The 21,886-nt window shown below is 40.4% G+C and overlaps 1 protein-coding gene across 1 annotated transcript in view; it reads right to left on the bottom strand.

Annotated features, from left to right (window-relative positions):
* The window catches only part of LOC133557610 (collagen alpha-1(XXVII) chain B-like), a 165,177-nt gene extending 147,148 nt beyond the window's left edge, over positions 1-18,029 (bottom strand). Inside the window, exons 1-3 of the mRNA XM_061908192.1 lie at positions 17,614-18,029; positions 12,652-12,722; positions 4,109-5,601 (exon numbers count right to left, since the gene is read on the bottom strand). Of these exons, the coding sequence (XP_061764176.1) occupies positions 4,109-5,601; positions 12,652-12,722; positions 17,614-17,666 (1,617 nt within the window). The 5' untranslated portion in view covers positions 17,667-18,029. The remainder of the gene's footprint in view (positions 1-4,108; positions 5,602-12,651; positions 12,723-17,613) is intronic.
* Between the last annotated feature and the right edge of the window lie 3,857 nt (positions 18,030-21,886).

The raw sequence follows: 21,886 nt of genomic DNA, 5'->3' as shown, positions 1-21,886 counted from the left end.
CCTTTTTCTTCCCCTAGGTAATTAAACATGGCGCGTGACAAGAATAATCTGTATTTAACTAAAAACCAGTTCACTCCACCTCACAAACTCCTAATGACAACTCATTACTGTGTGCAATCTCTATTTTCCGCTTCCTGTCACTTTGACGCTTCTAATTGGCCACCTTTTCCACAATGACCTCCTGGCCTTAAGACCACCCCTAGGCATGCGGTGCACTCTTTTGGTGGGCCAGGTACCTGTCAACGTTTACATGTGTCCTTGTCTATCCTTGCGCTTCTGACTCTTCAGCCTTACACTGATTGTTGGTGTATTTCTACAGTATGTGCCCCTTTTCCTTTTTAGCACATCATCAACACATACCTTTCTTCTTATAAGTATTTAGCACTAGCTGTCTAAACGCTGTCAATCATTCGGACTGACATGGCAGTTAAAATAAAGCAGGGGATAGACTCCAGATCAGGGATGTCAAACACGCAGCCCGAACAGGTTCAATCCAGCCCGCAAGATGAGTTTCTTAAGTGTAAAATTGAGCTGCATTTTTAAATTAATGAAAGTACTGTTCTAAATGTGTCCACTGGATGTCGCAATAGCAAATCTGTTAGGCAAGCAAATAGTTTGTACGGGGACTAGCAAGTATACCAAGCAAGAGGAAAACGGTAAAGCGGAACTGGGACTCATCCCACTCGATCCAACGTAAAATAAACAGGAGTAAAAAAAACAATTGGTCACCCCACGTAAAAAGCTGCATGAGACACTGCAGATTGCTATAGTTCTGTAAAAATGATTGTCTTCTGTGCAAATTTAAGGAACGTCAGCAGTAAGTCATTTACTACAATACTGACAGTCTTTTGAGTTTTTATATTTGGTTTGTTGAAATTGTTCCCACATTGCACAGCGTTTAATTTTCGATCAATACAAGGTGATGCCTAAAAGGCAGGGAGTCTCTCAACACTCTTGCATAAATTCTACCTCAGTTTGTATGATTTGTTGAGTTACCACAGGATTAATATGTGGAAATGACAAATGAGGTAGTTGATGCATGGAAGAGCTTTTATTTATTATTTATTTTGTTTTATGTTCAATCTTAGATAGGCTGTGATTTAAAGATTAATTGATTAGTAGATATACTAAGATTAAGTCTAATTTCATTGTGTTCTTCATGGTGTTTTTGAAACTACACCAATTTTTCCTTAGAATTTTCAATTAACTTGAAGTGTTTTGTCAAGAGGATTATTTGTGATATGAACATTTTGAGAATGTGCTTGCTCTAATTTTGATTAAGACAAAGAAAACAATATGAAGTTTTCGTAGTTGTATTTTTAAGTTTTTATGGCCTGATTTTACCCCTCCGGCTCATGTCGGAATAGATTTTCCTCCATTCGGGCCCTGAGCTAAAACGACACCCCCGCTCTAGATCAGTGGTTTTCAACCTTTTTTCAGTAATGTACCCCCTGTGAACATTTTTTTTTAATTCAAGTAACCCCTAATCAAAGCAAAGCAAAGCATTTTTGGTTGAAAAAAAAGAGATAAATAAGTAAAATACAGCACTATGTCATCAGTTTCTGATTTATTCAATCGTATAACAGTGCAAAATATTGCTCATTTGTAGTGGTCTTTCTTGAACTATTTGGAAAAAATGATATAAAAATAACTAAAAATTGTTAAAAAATAAACAAGTGATTAAATTATAAATAAAAATTTCTACACATAGAAGTAATCATCAACTTAAAGTGCCCCCTTGAGGGATTGTAATAGAGATCCATCTGGATTCATCAACTTCATTCTAAACATTTCTTCACAAAAAAATAAATCTTTAACATCAATATTTATGGAACATGTCCACAAAAAATCTAGCTGTCAACACTGAATATTGCAATGTTGCATTTCTGTTCACAGTTTATGAACTTACATTCATATTTTGTTGAAGTAATATTTAATAAATATATCTATAAAGGATTTTTGAATTGTTGCTATTTTTAGAATATTTTTTAAAAAGGCTCACGTACCCCTTGGCATACCTTCAAGTACCCCCAGGGGTACGCGAACCCCCATTTGAGAACCACTGCTCTAGATAATAATACAATTACCAGTATTGTGTCTCAACAATATTTAAATACAACAGAAAAAGCAATGTAAGACAAAATCACTATGACAAGAACAGCAGGTAAGAGTTTCAGCATCTGCAACACTAAGAGACGTTTTTTTATTAGTAGATTGCACAGTACAGTACATATTCCGTACAATTGACCACTAAATGGTAACACCCGAATAAGTTTTTAACTTCTTTAAGTCGGGGTCCTTGTTAATCAATTCATGGTAGCATTTGACACTTTTTTGCTTTGAAATTGATAAAAACTATGTTGTTCTTGTCATTGGTTTATAGGTCAGCTGTGATTTTGGTGCTTGAAAATTCAAACAGTTGAAAACGGGCCTTATACTAAACCCAGAAAGACAAGATAACAGCACAACATACGCCTAGATACACTTAAATCCCTCATAACCAAAACAATCAAATGTGATTTTATCTTAACTATCGGCCTAATATAACACACATTACCTGTATCCCAAATCTGCAGAACAACCACAGGACCTTCTAATAAATACTCATGTCACCATTGTGGGCATTAACACAAAAATGAATAAAACCACAATCTGTAATCTTGGGCACCAAATGACAGGCTGTGGCAAATAAATAAGCACTATCTTGGGTTAGTTAAACACAAACATAACTTAAGATACACCTAGGCCAAACCACCTTCTTTGTCACAACTATTCTGATCAACCTGGTCACATATTATTAGGACCTAGGTGTGCAACCAAAATGGAACTGAGAAGAATCCAAGCACTAAAACGCATAGTAAAGGTGTAAAAACATCTGCCTGCCTCCTTATTTATGCGCAAAGTATAGATTAACGAATACTGCTATTAATGACCTCTGTCAAACTCCTGATGGTTGGTATTACCAATTCAAAATTATCATCAAACCGCGATTGCGAACCCCATTTCAATAAATTCACGGAACAGTGACACAGATTTTTGTGGAGATGCAAGCTAGCGTGCTAATTACTTTACTTGCTAGCTTAAACGCTAACATGAAAAAAAGACACATTGACATATATAATCCATTACAAAAGTTATATCCTAATGTATATGTATTATTCAATCATGCACATTGAACCTACAGTTGTGCTCTCTCAAAACAGGGTGATAACTGGGAAGATCCATACATGGATGTGTCTACCACCGGATGTGAACCTGTGCAAAGTTTGCATTTTGCCTTTGTCATTGAGAAATACTCAAAAACCTTTATAAATTAAAACGAAAAAGGATTAACATATTTCAACACTGTACACAAATAGGGCTCTTAGAAAGCCAGAACAATAAGTAAGGTGTCCAAGGAAAGAATGTCGTGGTTCTGTTTATGTATTCCTATATTTATTTAAAAAACTATTATAAAACTTGATTAAAATAATGCATTGCGTACTTTCTGAGTACATTTACAAAACCACGATAATAAGGAAAATTGTTAAAATTGGTCACAATACCCATGATATCAAAGTTTCACATCGTTACATCCCTAGCTTCCAAGTGAAATAGGCGTTGACTATCTTTCCCGCTTGCATTGAGAAGCTGAATGGTGGTGTTTACTGACTGCCTTGAACCCTGACCTGGCTTTGAAGGAGGGCCATGTGACCTCCACTGGCCCTGCTATGACAGAGGAATCTGGTGCGAAGACGGCAAGGCGTCAGACCTAACACGTCACGCCCAGCCTAGCGGGCTCAAAAGGAACAAACCAGGGAGAGGATTTCTAACCTGTGTGGGAAATGAGGCGGGGCTATATTAACCTTCAGAGACTATCTTTGTGTTCTAGACAGACCAGTAATAGACTGAGATGTCCATCTCTTATGCAAACTCCATCATCAAAATAGACATGTTACTTCTTCTGGAATTATGTACACACCTCTATTTTGCCTGTAGCTGGCATTTAACACATACTCAACAAAATGTTTAAGCTGTTTCGCACAAAATTCTCAATATTCTACAAAACAGACGTTGCCTGAGTCATTCATGGTACATTTTTATACCGTATACCAACAGGGGTTCTTACCGAAGGGCCTTGTTCTCCTTTTTCTCCTCCAGGTCCAGCTAGTAGGGAGAATTGAGTTGGAGCCAACTCCCAGCTCTGGAAGCTGTCTGTGGCAGGTGACGTTACAACATGGTACGAAGGTCTGGTAGGCTGCGAAGTCACCGGGGCTTTGGTGGTTTTGGCTTGCTTGGTGGGCTTTGGCTTGGCGTTTTTAGCGGTAGTCTTTGAGATGGTTGGTTTTGAGGGGTTCACTTTGGATAGTGCTGGTTTAAAGATTGGCGCTTTGACAAGGTTAAACTTGGGTTTAGTGAGAGTGGCTTTGGATGGTGCAACTTTAGGCTTGGTGGGTGTTTTCTTGGCTGTGGTTGGCTGGGGTTTTTTTAGAGGTGGATCTTCATCTAATAAAATGTTTTCTGTTTTTTTCTTAGAAGGTTTGGGGCTAGCAGTGACTGGAGTAGTAGGTTTCCTTTTCTTTTCGGTTACCAAAATTTTCGTTTTGGAACTGCTTTGTGCAGTAGGCTTTTGGGAAGTAAGTTTGGGTGATGTTTGAATCGTTGTTTTGGAGGTGGACAGTCTTGTAGCAGGTGGTTTGGTTGGGAATACTGTGGTCTGAAGTTGAGCTGTGACCGTTTCAGTTCTTGCCTTGGTCGGAGGAGCGGAGAGGCCAAGCTGAGCTGTGACTGGCATTACGGTGGCCAGCAAAGTTGTAGGAGTGGTGCCAAGTGTGGGCTTTATTGTTTGAGATAGGGAGACATATCTGACGGCGGAGGCAGCAGCCGCAACACTCCGGGCAAGGTTAAAAGCTGAGGCCTTTTTGGCTGTCACTGGTCTACCAGGCTTAGGAACAGCTGTAGATGATACGTTGGTTTGTCGAGGGAAGATGGGCAGCAAGGGTGGAAGGTTAGGCCTGTATGTGTCTGCTTCCCTGCACTGTTTCTTAATGTACTTGCAGTAGTTGTGAGCTGCCTGGGCAGAGGGGATCAGATCAAACTGGCAGATGGCTCCTTCAAAGTGCGCTGAGGCTTGATGTTGGCTTGACCGCCCCAGCAGGAAGGAGTCCTGGCGCTCCTGGGCCAGTCCTTCCGCATTGTCCCATCCAAAATCCACATGAACACTCTGCTCTCCGCAGGAGGCATATAGAGTCACTTTCTGTCCATTAATTTCTAACGCCAGCTGGTGCCACTGGCCGTCATGGGGTTCATAGGGCAGTGCCACCGAAGTGTTTGGGCCCGTGTGGAGGACTAGACTCCCCGGAATAAGCTGTAGGCCCAGAAGAAGCTTTTTCTTCTCCGAGAGCAGGGTGAAGAGGAAGGCACTGTTTACTCTGTGCGAGCTCACACTTAGGACCAGTGCCGCATTGGTCCAAAATGTTGGCGGGAAAATGGAACGCAGTGGACTTTCGATGTGCGCCTGCGGGTTGAGGATGAACCCAGACCTGAACGGAATGACCCCAGCTGGTACGGAGCGTGACGATTTGTCTCCTCTAAGCCCCAACTTTTGGAGGATGTCCACATCTGCACAAAAGGGAAATTGGTGTTAGAAGTACATTTAAATACAAACTGTAGTACAAAAAAGAACAGATTGATGCATCAGTGAAAATTAATACAATTGTTTCTTTTCATTTTACCATTTACCTAGAACTGGACATGCCCTTAAAGTTGGGCAAGCTCTTTAAAAATGCATGCGTTAGAAGAAGGATACAGTGCGTTTAGGAATCAGCAAGAGCACCAGACTAACAGTTGGATAAAGTTGCCCTGTTTTAGAATACATGCTTAGAATCTAACCTAATGTAAGAGCAACATGCACACAAGAGGTAAATTGACAAGCAGACAGATAAAAGAAGAAAAACGTATTTAAAAAATGCAATCTATGTTGTTCTCATACATGTCAGATACGTATATCAAGTCTTTCGGAAAATGAAGAAAAGCTGCTCAGAAATTGAAACCTAAATGTAGCTGTTTAGCAAAAATATTGTCAAAGACAGAAATACACTTGTTGGCTTGAGGTCACTAAACTGCCTCTGTACACCGTCTACTGCAACTCCAAGCCAAACCAAATGACTAACAGACAAAAAAGAACAATAATAGAATTCTGGCGGCTTTTTTAATGCCCACTGCACATTCTTCCATGTCTCTTCACTCATGAGAGATTTAAGGTGCCTAACCAAATGTATAGAGAGTATTCTTGCACCTATGAATGGCGGTATACTATTGCTTGGTGCCATGCGCATTAAATTTAATGAAATTGACGTCTCGTTTGTGGAGGTTTTCGTCTTCCAAACCAAAACAAAGCCTTTGTTTCAGGGTTGAAGGTGCTAATAATCAGCATCGCCTCCCGCTTCTCTTTCACCCTTTGACCCGTCACCAATAAAGCCAGTCGGGCATTCAGAACTGGACCACAATCATCACAAGCAAAAAGTGAAGAATACGGTTTTCAAAATCCCATTCAACCATGACCGTGTTCAATGTCTCATTGTTGAGGGTCACAGCGCTCTTTCAGCGCCAACTGTGATGTCAGACCGCTGCCTCTCAACATCTTTTTTGTCTCTGGGCTCCCTCTCTTTGACCTGACCTGTGATCATTGGGCCCCGTCTAATGGAGACATGTGTATACAAGCGCTGCTGTTGAAAAGATGGTGAAAAATTGGCAGGCATTGTTGATGAAATGTCAGAAAGCGGGTAAAATGAGAGGCTACAAAGCAGGATCATACAATGTGTATTGGTTAGCTTGGTACAATGCAAGGCTTGTTTAATTAGACCAAGACGAGCTCAGGCTTTGGAAAGTTTTAAAAAACGAGTCTGGAATGTAATCCCTGGGAGCTTGCAGGGTTATCAAGCAATAATAAGTACAAATATTCTCTGTAGAATCTGGATTTATTAAGTGCAACTAATGCAGACCCCCTCTTCACGCCGCATTGCCTCTAAGTACCATTTAGGACTTTTTTTCCTCAGTGAAGTCAGCAAGAAGTGTCTATACGTCGCTATTTATGGTTTTTCCACTTTCTACGGACAGCTGCGATGCTTACCAAAAAACATCAGGGCTTTATAAAATAGTCTGAGTGAGACTGAGTCGGGGTATAACATATACCAATCCACATTCTCCTGTCTGTGTGGTCTCCCCTGTGGTGTAAGACAACTGCACTTGGCAGCGAGACAGCTATTGCATTACATGTATCTGTGCTCCGCATATACTTCTGTTGTCTTTATTTGACTACCACTTTTATTATGACTGGGGTATACATTAGCCATATGGTTTTAGATGTACAGTGTGTTGCACAGATGTGACTACTCACATACACAAACACAGATGGCAGGGGTTGAGCAGCCTCCATTGGAAAAGATAGAAAGTTCTTGACACTCTATTGTGGAGGAAAGTGCATGTGATTCATTCACATGCACTCCAAATATTTGCGTGGGTGATTGTGCCAACCAAGTCATCTTTGCCATTTCTGTTATTGAAAGAAACTTCTAGGAATAATTGATCAACACCAAATGTGAAGTTTTGATAAACACACATTTAATATATGACAGATTTAGTCCGAATTCAAAGTTTGGTTCAGTGCCAAGACAACATTTCCTTTATCAATGTGCCATAGGGCCCTAAGAGTGACCTTATAGGAAAAAAATGATTCCTAATTGGGCAAAGTAAAACAGATTTCCCCTTCCATCCATCCATCCATTTTCTACCGCTTATTCCCTTTCGGGGTCGCGGGGGGCGTGTAAAACATAACCTTACCATTTTGCTTTAACTCATATCATGTTGGGTGATCGGATGTCTTCTATTCTGCAGACGTGAGTCTTACAAAAAATAGATGGCTAGAAAGAGTTCTTCTTTTTCTGACTTAAAGGGGCCAGGTTTTTTAAATTACAGGTAATTTCATCCGCAGTCAAGGTGCATTCTTACTTCTTTTTGCTTCCCTTTTTAAGACTCAGTCCATAACTCCAAATGGAAAGCAGACTTATTAAAGACCATCTCGGGATGGAACGGTTTATGGAAAAAACCTGAACCGTTTCGTTGACCTGACAAGGTTCAGAGTGCCTTTGTTGTTCGGGTCATGTTTTTGTCTTTGTGTTAGTATTGAAATCGGCTAAAAAAAAAACGGAACTCATAATTAAATGAGGAAACTCGCTGAATTGTACGTAATCTGCCCAAAATGTTGTCATTGTGAGTAGAAGGACCGTTTTTCTTAGGAAATCATGTTTACTAAGATGTTTACTAACCCCCTTAAACACTCAACCGCTCCCCTCAAAATAAAATTTTCATGAAAGACTTAAAGCAGGACCTGTCGGCTCTACATTAGGTGCAAAAACAGGTCTTAACTCTCTGAGACCAAGAGCAGATAAGCTACCATGTATTAAATAAATGATAAATGGGTTGTACTTGTATAGCGCTTTTCTACCTTCAAGGTACTCAAAGCGCTTTGACATTACTTCCACATTTACCCATTCACACACACATTCACACACTGATGCCATGCAAGGCGCCAACTAGCACCCATCAGGAGCAAGGGTGAAGTGTCTTGCTCAGGACACAACAGACGTGACGAGGTTGGTACTAGGTGGGATTTGAACCAGGGACCCTCGGGTTGCGCACGGCCACCCTCCCACTGCGCCACGCCATCCATTTCCATTCAAGTTGGAAAACATGCTAAGACAGGGGTGTCCAAACTATTTAAGTTTACACTGCAGGCCAAAGTAGCCCGCATCTGATTTTTTTGGGGATCAGATTTTTTTCCAGCTGACTGTACACACTGCAAGAAAAAAAATATTTTTATCAGACTCCAGTGTAAACATGCACAGGCCCCTATGTGGCCCCAATGTCTCTTCCATGCACTCTTCGAAAAAGTGAAAACACAAGGAAGTTGACCGGGAGGAAGTCGCTACTATTACAAAATAAAATAAAACCACTTTTTAATGCCTTAAAAATTAGCGTTTTTTTAATGTGAAAGTAAATGAAAGTAATATAATGTATGAATGGATGTACGTATATAGTGTAATATACTTGGGAGGGTTGTAATTTTGTTATGGCTGTTAAGTAGGTCAAGTCACATACAGGTTGTATTTCGTTAAGACTGAAGTCACATTTGAAAAGATCAAATTCCAAATCATATGTGGGGTTGCCCACATATGTGGTCTTCGCCAAGGTTCTCATAGTCATCCTTGTCACTGACGTCCTACTGGGTGTGAGTTTTCCTTGCCCTTATGTGGGCCTACCGAGGATGTTGTAGTGGTTTGTGTTGTGGTTTGCGCAGCCCTTTGAGACACTAATGATTTAGGGCTATATAAGTGAACATTGATTGATTGATTCAGAAAGAATAGCAATAGGTGAAAGACCAGAATTGACGCTGAGGTGAATTTGCTTACAGGTGAGTTTAAAAATAAAGATTCTGTAGATCAGGGGTCTCAACCATACGGCCCGTGGGCCAATTGCGGCCCGCGAGACGTTATTATGCGGCCCTTACTTCGATATGACAATTTAATGTTGGTGCGAGTTTAATGTGAAGGGCGCTTGACAGCGTCATACTTGCCAACGTCCCCAATTTTCCCGGGAGACCCTGAATTTTAGGGCACCAATTCTATCAAAGCCCCTGTCGATATTTACCAGATCAACAATATTCAGGGAGTGCCATAATGACACTGCCTTTAGCCCCCTACATCCTGAACTGACAGCATGAAAGCCCAGCTGTATGTTGCATCTGGCCATGCAAGACGCACGTGTGGTATTGCAAAATATATTTGATCAACAGCTACACAGGTCACACTAAGGGTGGCCGTAAAAAAAACTTTAACACTGTTACAAATATGTGCCAGACTGTGAACCCACACCAAACAAGAACGACAAACACATTTCGGGAGAACATCTGCATCGTAACACAACATAAACACAACAGAACAATTACCCAGAATCCCATGCAGCCCTAACTCTTCCGGGGTACAATATTCATACCCCCGCTACCACCAACCCCCACATCCCACCCTCCCTACTTGCGTCGGTTGAGGTGTTGTATATTGTAGCCTGGGAGACTTAGGGCTGCAAGGTGTTCTGGGTATTTGTTCTCTTGTGTTTAAGTTGTGTTAAGGTACGGAAATTCTCCCAAAAAGAGTTTGTCATTCTTGTTTGGTGTGGGTTCAAAGTGTGGCGCATATTTGTAACAGCGTTAAAGTTGTTTATACGGCCACCCTCAGTGTGACCTGTATGGCTGTTGACCAACTACATCTAGCAGCCACGTACGTTGTTCTGCACAAGTCTCATAAAACATGTTATGGAGCTGGCACATTGGTTGTGTGATGTAAAAGTGTGCGCGATGACATGTAGTGGAGCAGTAGTCCTCTTTTAGGGGGTGCGCGAATCCCTGGAGGTACTTGAAGGTATATACCGGGGGTCTAAAAAATGCAGCCCGCGGGTTCAATTGCGGCCCTTGAGACGTTATTATGTGGCCCTAACTTCGATATGACAATTTAATGTTGGTGCGGCCTGCGAGTTTAATGTGAAGGGCGCTTGACAGCGTCATACTTGCCAACGTCATACTTGCCAACCTCTTAATTTTCCCGGGAGACCCCTGAATTTTAGGGCACCAATTCTATCGAAGCCCCTGTCGATATTTACCAGATCAACAATATTCAGGGAGTGCCATAATGGCACTGCCTTTAGCGCCCCCTACATCCTGAACCGACAGTGTGCAAGCCCAGTATGTTGTATCTGGCCATACAAGACGCACGTGTGGTATTGCAAAATATATTTGATCAACAGCTTCACAGGTCACACTAAGGGTGGCCGTAAAAAAAACCTTAACACTGTTACAAATATGTGCCAAACTGTGAACCCACACCAAACAAGAATGACAAACACATTTCGGGAGAACATCCGCATCGTAACACAACATAAACACAACAGAACAATTACCCAGAATCCCATGCAGCCCTAACTCTTCCAGGCTACAATATACATACCCCCGCTACCACCATGAATTGATTAACGTGGACCCCGACTTAAACAAGTTGCAAAACATATTCGGGTGTTACCATTTAGTCGTCAATTGTACGGAATATGTACTGAACTGTGCAATCTACTAATAAAAGTATCAATCAATCAATCAATCAATCAAACCAACCCCCACCCCCCACCCTCCCTACTTGCGTCGGTTGAGGTGTTGTATATTGTAGCCTGGGAGACTTAGGGCTGCAAGGTGTTCTGGGTATTTGTTCTCTTGTGTTTAAGTTGTGTTAAGGTACGGAAATTTTCCCAAAAAGAGTTTGTAATTCTTGTTTGGTGTGGGTTCAAAGTGTGGCACATATTTGTAACAGTGTTAAAGTTGTTTATACGGCCACCCTCAGTGTGACCTGTATGGCTGTTGACCAACTATGTCTTGCAGCCACGTACGTTGTTCTGCACAAGTCTCATACAACATGTTATGGAGCTGGCACATTGGTTGTGTCATGTAAAAGCGTGCGCGATGACATTTAGTGGAGCAGTAGTCCTCTTTTAGGGGGTGCGCGAACCCCTGGAGGTACTTGAAGGTACATGCAATATATATATATATATATATATATATATATGTATATATATATCCATCCATCCATCCATTTCCTACCGCTTATTCCCTTTCGGGGTCGCGGGGGGCGCTGGCGCCTATCTCAGCTACAATATATATATATATATATATATATATATATATATATTTGTATATACATACACATACGTATGTACGTGCAAAGTATACTGGATAAAACATTGAATATTAAAAGTATGTGACAGTTCGACTCCTACCTTATTTACTTCCCTGGCAACCTCCATAAAGTTTTGTAATCAATCATACATGTCAAGCAGCTAAAATGCACCAAACTTGGGTAAGTGTGGAGATAGGGATTTGCATATCACCCATCATGCACTGTTGGAAAAGTTATATATGTGTCATTTTAAATTATATACAGTGAGTGTATCCTGTTCATTAAACTTCAGTGTGTGAAGTTTAATGAACAGGAGGTGTGTAATGTGCAACAATGTGTTGACTTTATTGATTGATTATAGGTCATTTATACCATGAGTGGGAAAGGTGGTTTGAATTGGGTCCTATAGATTTCTGCTTTGCTCTAATCTGATCTATGAAATTCCTGGTCATTGATCATTGATTTCATCTTTGCCCACTAAAGGGTGGCAGGACCACTTCGATTTAATTCACAGGTAACTAGGCTTGGACATAAATATGTCCCTTGACAAACTACATGTCAAACTTTTGATGTCTCGAGGGCCGCACTGAAAACTCTGCTGGGCCGTTCTTGACCTGCAGGACATAGTTTGGACACCCCTGTTCTAAATCATACGGCTGGATCAGGTCTGATCACGCTTTCAGAAATCATGTCAAAGATACTCATCTGTATTCCATCCAGAAAAATCAAAGCCTAACCAAAACACTGCATTTTTCTAGTTAGCTTAACCTGCTTGGTAACAATCCCACTGCAATGTGTTCAGGTGGTTGTGCAACAACTTTAGCGGTTTAAGTATTCATAAATGTGCAGAGATGAGGAGAAAGTCAGGAGTGGTTCCAGTAGGATGCAAAAGTCTTACCTTCAGAGTGTACTTGTGTAAGTCCCAGGTAACAAGTACAGTATAGAACAGTGCAGAGCAATAAGGCCCTCCTATGAATGAGAGAGAGAAGAGCTTGTTAGAAATGTCATATTAAAAGTGAGCTAACATCTCTTTTTGATTTCCAGGGCTCAACAGCGCCAGAGTAGCGAGGTGCTACACCAGCCAGAATCCCCTCCAAATATGGGTTAGAAGAATAGTAATAATTATATGGAACATTTATTTTGACCATGATTTCCAATAACACCAAAACCCAGCTACTGCCTCAACATGAAAAACAACACCGTGAAGCAAGTCGTAACTCAAAATCAAGAAGACATAAAAAACAGCAGCGCACCTCTCAAATTGTGGGTTTGTAAGACAGAAATACTACACTTGATCCCATCAGCCATCATCCCAAAAATAACAACGCACACACCAAGGCTGAAAAACCAAGAAAAGTAGTCCTCCCCTCCTCAAAACCCTCGCCACATCCGGGTTTGCAGACAGACTGAAAACTCGGTGGGGGATCGGTATCTGGTGACGGGGCGGGAAAGCCACTGTTTACCACCATAGGTCTCAAATACACTGGAGGAGGAAATGTGCATAGCAGCTGTGGCAGATGAAGTCCTTCAAATACACACATGTGGGAAAGATGATGACTGCTGTGTGTTTACATGCAAAAATCTGAAAGGTTGTGTGTACATACAGTATGTATATAATACCGTTTAAACTCTGGAATTGGGTTTATTAGATGAGGAGCAAGCGGAGGTTTCTCCTCACTTTGAATCCATGCAGGTTGTTTACAACCTTCCTCCTCTATTGGCTACTGAAAAGATAAAGTTGGCGGACGATCGATGGCGGCTGTGAAAGCAGGCGGCTGATGAAATGAATCTGCATGGGGTTTTGACGCAACAACCGTGAGCTACAAGCTGACTCCCACAGAGACGTCTCAGATAAGCTGAGTAGACAAAACACAAGGCAATAAGAACTCCCCTTGTGTTTCATCTGTTGAATCAGAGAGTCCAACATGTACTCAGTATTACGTTACAAAACCACAGGGGTAAAGGTATACTATACTACAGGAAGGCTTATTTTGACATTGACTTTTAGTAGACCAACAGTTCCTCTCATTTGCACACACTGTTTGAAAATAAGTCATGGCATGAGGGACACTAATGAGCAGTGGCGGTTGGCTGAATGGAGCCGTTTTCAAATTTAAAAGAAGAAATAGCTGGTAGTGCTATAATTATGCAACAAACATCTCGACTGTGGTGAGTGCTTTGCTCACTTGTTTCGAGCACGCTCACTGTGCGGAGTTTGCATGTTTCCCCCTAAGGTTGCTTCGGTTTTAGTCGCCGACAAAAACATGCTTATTTTTTAGTCTTGGCCAAGGTATTGACACCGGACCAGCATATGTTTTCCCATTTCTGCTGCTCGTTTCTGATGGATGGCTTGAATCTAGAGCAGTGGTTCTTAACCAGGGTTCGATCGAACCCTAGGGGTTCGGTGAGTCGACCTCAGGGGTTCGGCGGAGATCAAAACACACCCGACTTTTCATGTAAATACAAACTTCTCCCTGTTGGCATATTACAGTTACGGCAACAGCTGACTGATTTGCAGGTGTGTAATTTGTTGTGAGTTTATGCACTGTCTTAGTTTTGTTGTTTGAACAAGTTGATGTTTGATTTTGTGCACCAGTAAAAAAATATGGTAACACTTTAGTATGGGGAACATATTCACCATTAATTAGTTGCTTATTAACATGCAAATTAGTAACACATTGGTTCTTAAATAGTAATTAAGTACTAATTAATGTCGTATACGGTATGGCCTTATTATAACCCTAACCCTCTGACCCTCACCCTAACCCTAACCAAATAACTGACATATTCTATTACTTAGAACAGTGGTTCTCAAATGGGGGTACGCGTACCCCTGGGGGTACTTGAAGGTATTCCAAGGGGTATGTGAGATTTTTTTAAAAATATTCTAAAAATAGCAACAATTTAAAAATCCTTTATAAATATATTTATTGAATTCAACAAAATATGAATGTGAGTTCATAAATTGTGAAAAGAAATTCAACAATGCAATATTCAGTGTTGACAGCTAGATTTTTTGTGGACATGTTCCATAAATATTGATGTTAAAGATTTCTTTTTTTGTGAAGAAATATTTAGAATTAAGTTCATGAATCCAGATGGATCTCTATTACAATCCTCAAGGAGGGCACTTTAAGTTGATGATTACTTCTATGTGTAGAAATCTTTATTTATAATTGAATCACTTGTTTTCAACAAGTTTTTAGTTATTTTCATAACTTTTTTTCCAAATAGTTCAAGAAAGACCACTACAAATGAGCAATATTTTGCACTGTTATACAATTTAATAAATCAGAAACTGATGACATAGCGCTTTTTTTTACTTCTTTATCTCTCTTTTTCAACCAAAAATGCTTTGCTCTGATTAGGGGGTACTTGAATTAAAAAAATGTTCACAGGGGGTATATCACTGAAAAAAGGTTGAGAACCTCTGACTTAGAATATGTTCCCCTACTGTCCAAATAACTCTAAGTTAAGTTGTTGTTACTTAGAATATGATCCCCTATACTAAAGTGTTACCAAAAACATACAACTTTGTCTTGAATTTGAAAAAAAAAAAATTTTTATTTTTCACTAAAGAAGGGTTTGGTGAATGCGCATATGAAACTGGTGGGGTTCGTTGCCTCCAACAAGGTTAAGAACCACTGATCTAGAGGATTTATTTTGCGGTACAAAGCGACAACTTATTTCTGTCAATGCCATAAACAGACGTATGCTGACTCAGCCATATCTTTGTTTTAGTTCAACAACGTCAACAGCAAAAACAGCCCAATACTGGACCCAATCAGTAAAAAGGGTTAAAATTATTGACAAATCACACTACGCTTCTTCAAATACCAATGATAATATAGTGACTGAGAAATAAAAAAGATGGACTGTGAATTGAAAATAATGGTCATAACATCTTCAATGTGCAATCAACATCATCACATCTCAAATCCTCTCTTCCTGCTTCATTCATGTCTTTCCCTGTGGATGCAGTGTGTTTTTGCCATCACGTCCAATTCCGGAAGATTCCCCCCACCCCAAAAAAACGCAGCATACACCCACCACCCCCAATCCATCTCTAAAACAGCCGCCAGTTAAACGTTAAGAGGGCGAGAAGTCAGAAGAGACGCTCGCTCGGTTTCATTTGCTGGAAGAGTTTTCCCCCAGAGGTGACCCTGCTGCCCTGTTAGCGCATACACACAGTGGAAAATTCCTATGGATGAGTAGGCACTAGCAGCAGGTGATGAGAAGTACAACAGGCTATTTATCTCTTCACTAACACCTTTTACTGACTCAACTATTCCTGCTTTACAAATTCCATCCACGGTGTTTACAGTATGCTCCAGTGATGCTGAGATGTCCAACTATACCTAATGATTTCCCCAGATTGAACTGTGGGGTGGTGGACGGTCATAAAGAACAACAACATGGAACTGTGACGACTATACACTAAACACAACTGTGGACAAAGAACACTGAATGAATACTGACTGTCGGGAAACAACTTATAAATGAATTGTTAAAGTGTTTTATTTACAGCCAATTTTGGGGGTAGGATATTTCAGAATAAACGTGCATGGCAGTTTGGAGGAATGGCATATATCTATCCATCCATTTTCTACCGCTTATTCCCTTTGGGGTCGCGGGGGGCACTGGTGTCTATCTCAGCTACAATCGGGCGGAAGGCGGTGTACACCCTGGACAAGTCGCCACCTCATCGCAGGGCCAACACATATAGACAGACAACATTCACACACTAGGGCCAATCAACCTAGGAATGACATGTACTGTATGTCTAAATAAAAGGAAATAATAATAATAAAATGTCATACATTGTACATACTTAAGGACAAGGACAAATTAAGTCCCATCTTAAAACTCATTTGTACACTATAGCCTTTAAATAGACCCCCCTTTTATACCAGTTGATCTGCCATCTCTTTTCTGCACTGCCCCCCTCTCCACGAAGGTGAGGGTGGCCACAGATGAAGCGCTAGCTGTTCAAAGTCGGGACCCGGCCCGGGTGGAATTACTCATCTGTTCATCAGTTGGGGACGTCTCTGCGCTGCTGACCTGTCTCCACTCAAGATAAATGATAAATGGGTTGTCCTTGTATAGCGCTTTTCTACCTTCAAGGTACTCAAAGCGCTTTGACACTACTTCCACATTCACACACACATTCACACACTGATGGAGGGAGCTGCCATGCAAGGAGCTAACCAGCACCCATCAGGAGCAAGGGTGAAGTGTCTTGCTCAGGACACAACGGACGTGACGAGGTTGGTACTAGGTGGGGATTGAACCAGGAACCCTCGGGTTGCGCACGGCCACTCTCCCACTTCGCCACACCGATAATCTCCTGCTGGCCCCCACTATGGACTGGACTCTCACACTATTGACTAGATCCACTCGACGTCCAAGGTTTCTCATTGTAGCCCATTGGGTTGAGTTTTTCCTTGCCCTGATGTGGAATCTGAGCCGAGGATGCCGTTATGGCTTGTGCAGCCCTTTGAGACACTCGTGATTTAGGGCTATATAAATAAAATTTGATTGATTGGCAACACTAAATTGGCCCTAGTGTGTGAATGTGAGTGTGAATGTTGTCTATCTATCTGTGTTGGCCCTGCGATGAGATAGCGACTTGTCCAGGGTGTACACCGCCTTCCGCCCGATTGTAGCTGAGATAGGCGCCAGCGCCCACCGCGACCCCAAAAGGGAATAAGCGATAGAAAATGGATGGATGATTGATTGATTGACAACTTTGTCAAATAGTTGTAGTTGTAAAGTAAATGCCAGCAAATGAGATGTGATGTACCTGAGATGAAACACCTGCTCAGCACTGAGAAATCACAAAACATGTTAAACAACTTACTTTGTGTCTAGATGAGAGGTTTTGCAATCTCTCCTTTGGGTGCCTAAATTCATTTGTATTCATTTGTCCTGGCAGTCAAAAACCTGATCCGTCAATCACAGCGTGACTCCTTGGCGATGGCGGGCGCAATTAGACACCGGTGGCCGGTCACACATCTGAAAAGCTCGGGGTGAAGCTCCGGGAGGGACAAAGCATGTTGACTATAGCCTGTCAAGCCCGACATAAAATCCTCGCGGACTGAAGTTTGGACACAGAGTCTCCCCGCTGGCGTGCGTGTGGATATTCCCCAGTGTTTCATTCATTTAGGCTGATCCAGAGTGAGGGACGCGCGGCCGGAGGAAGGTGCCGGGGTTCGGTCAGAGTCGGTGACGGAGTAAAGAGGCTTGCTTCCATCCCTTTCCCTTTTAAACGGGCTCAACCTCCGCCACAGAGTCACGGTAAGTGTCGGGTTACACGCCCAGCGGTGCGAGGCTGCTACTGCACGCCGTGTTTTTCCGTTGGGGAGTCGGCCTCTTGGCGTTCACCTTCCGAAAAAGAAAAAAGCCCCGAGAAAGATGGCGGAGCGACACCGTAGTTCAGGGGTCGGGAACCTTCTTGGCTGAGAGAGCCAAGAAGCCAAATATTTTAAAATGTATTTCTGTAAGAGCCATATAATATTTTTTTTTAACACTGAACACAACTAAACGCGTGCATTTTTAAGTAACATTTCTAGAGTATAATAGGTCTCATATTCTTTGTATTAACATTGTTATTATGAAGCTAACTGTGGATGGGTCGTGGCCTGCGGGCCTGCAGCGAAGCGGGGTGTTGCCAGGACTGGCCTCGAAATCAGCCACAGGTGTGTTACAATATTGTAACCCTGAAACAGGCTCTCATGTCAGTGCTTGGTAGTCTGAAGAACCTCCAGGAGGGCAAGCCCTAAACTAAACAATAATAAATAAACAACTTCTTACCATTAACGCAACTTCTTAAACATAAAAAAGCATGAGAATGTTTTATATATTGAACGTTATTTTTAACACTGTGATTACAAGTGGAATTATTCTCTACTTATCGTGTTAAGCAATGTCAGCTCAGATGTATCTGAGAGCCAGATGCAGTCACCAAAAGAGTCACATCTGGCTCGGGAGCCATAGGTTCCCTACCCCTGCCGTAGTTGCTCAAGTTCACAGAAAATGGCTGGCAAGAGTTACTTATGTTCAACAAAACTGGCATTCAGTTAGTCAAAGTGACAAACCAGGACTTTTTTTTTTTAAGTCCATCATTTTAGTGTATTTAGAGCAGGGGTCACCAACGCGGTGCTCGCGGGCACCAGGTAGCCCGTAAGGACCAGATGAGTAGCCCGCTGGCCTGTTCTAAAAATAGCTCAAATAGCAGCACTTACCAGTGAGCTGCCTCTATTTTTGAAATTGTATTTTTTTTATTAGCAAGCTGGTCTCGCTTTGCTCGACATTTTTAATTCTAAGAGAGACAAAACTCAAATAGAATTTGAAAATCCAAGAAAATATTTTAAAGACTTGGTCTTGACTTGTTTAAATAAATTCATTTATTTTTTTACTTTGCTTCTTATAACTTTCAGAAAGACAATTTTAGAGAAAAAATACAACCTTAAAAATGATTTTAGGATTTTTAAACACATATACCTTTTTACCTTTTAAATCCCTTCTTCTTCTTTCCTGACCATTTAAATCAATGTTCAAGTATTTTTTCTTCATTTTATTGTAAAGAATAATCAATACATTTTAATTAAATTCTTCATTTTAGATTATGTTTTTTTCAACGAAGAACATTTGTGAAATATTTCTTCAAACTTATTGTGATTAAAATTCAAAAACTGTATTCTGACAAATCTAGAAAATCTGTAGAATCAAATTTAAATCTTATTCCAAAGTCTTTTGAATTTCTTTGAAAATTTTTGTTCTGGAAAATCTAGAAGAAATAATGATTTGTCTTTGTTAGAAATATAGCCTGGTCCAATTTGTTATATACTATAACAAAGTGCAGATTGGATTTTAACCTATTTAAAAAATGTCATCAAAATTGTAAAATTAATCTTAATCAGGAAAAATACTAATGATGTTCCAATATATGTATATTTTTTTAATTTTTTCAAAAAGATTCGAATTGGCTAGTTTTTCTGTTCATTTTTTCGGTTGAATTTTGAATTTTAAGGAGTCGAAATTGAAGATAAACTACCGGTATGTTTCAAAATTTAATTTTAATTTTTTTGTGTGTTTTCTCCTCTTTTAAATCGTTTATTTAAGGTTTTTTTTCATCATTTATTCTCCACAAAAACCTTCCGTAAAATGAAAGAAAATGTACGACGGAATGACAGACAGAAATACCCATTTTTTATATATATATAGATTTATTTATTAAAGGTAAATTGAGCAAATTGGCTATTTCTGGCCATTTATTTAAGTGTGTATCAAACTGGTAGCCCTTCGCATTAATCAGTACCCAAAAAGTAGCTCTTGGTTTCAAAAAGGTTGGTGACCCCTGATTTAGAGAAAGAAAGCTAGTTAGCTACGGATAGGCACCAGCGCCCCCCGCGACTCCAAAGGGAATAAGCGGTAGACAATGGATGGATGGATGGAAGCTAGTTAGCTTGCTAGCAAGAAGGCTAGCTACAGCTAGCTTAAAATCAATGGTCCCCAACCACCGGTCCGGGGACTGGTACCGGTCAGTGACGCATTCGCTACCAGGACGCCAAAGGGAATAAGCGGTAGAAAATGGATGGATGGATGTACTGTACTGTTCAATCTACTAATACAAGTTTCAATCAATCAATCAAAAACTCCTTTGTTATAGTACATGGGACAATTCACATTAAAGGAAATAAACAATGTTTAATGCGCCACATTGTAGCCAAAGGCATATTTTTTTGCTGTTTTTATCTGCCACAGGAAGAAAGCCTGTCCGTGAAAATAATACATACCGGTATATTAAATCGGTCCCTAGTAGTGAAGTAAAGTGAGTTATAGTTATATAGGGCTTTTTCTCTAGTTACTCAAAGCGCTTTTACATAGTTAAAACCATTATCTAAGTTACATTTAAAGCAGTGTGGGTGGCACTGGGAGCAGGTGGGTAAAGTGTCTTCAATCTATTCCAATCCAATCCACTTAATTTATATAGCACATTTAAACAACAACATGTTTCCAAAGTGCTGCACAACAATATTAAAAACCTGAGCTCCACCAATGACTGAATAAAAATAAAAATAAATACATATAAAACCAATATAAAATAAATATGATTATAAACGATTTTAAGGGTGAAACCATTTAAAACAGTAAATAGGAATCAACATTTTAAAACACAGAGGGCAACAGAGGACCACACAACTCATGTAGTGTTAAAAGCCTGAGAATAAAAATGGGTCTTAAGACGAGACTTAAAACACTCCACTGTGGGAACAGTTTGAATATGGAGGGGCAGAGTCTTCCAGAGCTCTGTGTGTCTTGCCCAAGGACATAACTGCAGTGACTAGGTTGGCGGGAATGAGGATCGAACCTGGAACCCTCAAGTTGCTGGAACGACCACTCTACCAACCGAGCTATACCACCTGGTGAACCCTGGCTTAGATGACTACAGACATACATGTTAGAGATAGAATTTATGGCTCTTTAAAGGAAGTCAAATCTTGAGGGGCCGTACCTTTTTAAAAAAGTGTCCTGTTATTATAGTTTTGGTTTAACATTTATTTTTATATTACAGATACAATCACTAGTATCAGTTATACAATAAGACACAGGTGTCAAACTCAAGGCCAAAGGGCCTGCCCCGTCATTTTATGTGGCCCTCGAAAACCTGGAAAAAATATGTTGATAAACTACTTTCCACATTTTAACAGAACAAATATGTACACGTACTGCATGCAGTTGTATGTATTTGAAACTAATATCTAATACTACAACATGTTTTGTTAAAATAAATGTAAATACTTTTGATTTTGAAGCAAGCCATTCATCAAAGTGTACAATGTAAAAATGACAGTAAAAATAAATCGCATTTCAGTCATCAAAATTTCAATTTAGAAAACAGTGGTACCATTTGTTCATGTAAAAAAATAGATTGTAAAAACAAAAAAAACATAGATTTTATGCAAACATTTTGGCGACTGAAAGACCATTACTTCTACTGCAAAATCTACAGCTTACAGCTCAATGATCAAATGCGTAGTTACTTGTGCAACAATATCACGAGGCAAATCCTTTTACATTTGTACTCATATATTATTTACTATTATAAAGGGCGCTTTTAGGGCAGCCAT

Source organism: Nerophis ophidion, linkage group LG08, assembly GCF_033978795.1.
Source record: "Nerophis ophidion isolate RoL-2023_Sa linkage group LG08, RoL_Noph_v1.0, whole genome shotgun sequence".
In the NCBI taxonomy this organism is placed as follows: domain Eukaryota; kingdom Metazoa; phylum Chordata; class Actinopteri; order Syngnathiformes; family Syngnathidae; genus Nerophis; species Nerophis ophidion.
This window is presented reverse-complemented; position numbering and strand designations above follow the sequence as displayed.